At 66.3% G+C, this 757-nt stretch overlaps 1 protein-coding gene across 1 annotated transcript; it reads left to right on the top strand.

Moving 5' to 3' along the window:
• Positions 1–304: 304 nt before the first annotated feature.
• DQ04_15281000 (hypothetical protein) lies at positions 305–757 on the top strand (the record flags this gene model as incomplete). Its single annotated transcript, XM_009317288.1, has 1 exon — positions 305–757. A coding segment is annotated over one exon (453 nt), but the record flags the coding sequence as incomplete, so codon positions are not given.

The raw sequence follows: 757 nt of genomic DNA, 5'->3' as shown, positions 1-757 counted from the left end.
GTCCACGTGCCGGCTCCGGCGGGGTCCGCCCCGCCCCCCCGCCCAGTAGTCGTGGCGGTGCGCTGGTGCTCGCTGCCACGCTGTTGACATATACGCACGCAGCGCCGCGTATGTCTTCTCTCAGACAGATCTTCTTTTCTTCGTTCTTTTTTTGTTGTGTGTTGTGCTCTCATCCTTTCTCCTTCTTCTTCTTTCCTCTCTCTCTCTCTCCCCCTCCCTCCCTCTCTGTGCATGCTTGCTGCTGCTTGCGAACTCCCCCAGGGGTGGCAGCAGGAACAGCAACCGAAGGTGGCGGGGCGGCGCAATGGAGATGAATGCGCTGACGCGGCGGCAGGCCGACAAGATCGAGTACGTGCTGCAGGACCTCGTGCGCGATCTGGAGCTGGTGTCGTGCCTGCCGGTGGACTTGGCGCCGTGGACCCGCAAGACGTGCCTCGAGGCGGTGCGGGGCTGCAAGGAGNGCGGCACAGGCGACGACGACGACGAGGAGGAGGAGGACGTTCGCTCTGCGCAGCTCATCTATGACCTGGCCGCGCGCTGCGGCGACCCGACGGACGTGGACAGCAACGAGGTGCTGCAGCAGATGGCGGAGTTCGCGGAGCTGGAGAAGGAGCTGCTCGACGCGGCGACTGTGCTTGGCAGCGTCGAGGAGGCGGAGCTGGGCCGCCACCACGCGCTCTTCCGCGCCGTGCTCGACACGCTGCACGAGGGCGGGTACCTGCAGCAGCTGCCGCACCGTCCCACCGACGCGGACGCC

The sequence above is a fragment of the Trypanosoma grayi genome (assembly GCF_000691245.1).
Source record: "Trypanosoma grayi strain ANR4 Tgr_1528_V1, whole genome shotgun sequence".
NCBI lineage: Eukaryota > Euglenozoa > Kinetoplastea > Trypanosomatida > Trypanosomatidae > Trypanosoma > Trypanosoma grayi.
Note: the sequence above shows the minus strand (reverse complement) of the source record. Positions and strands in the feature narration are given on the sequence as shown.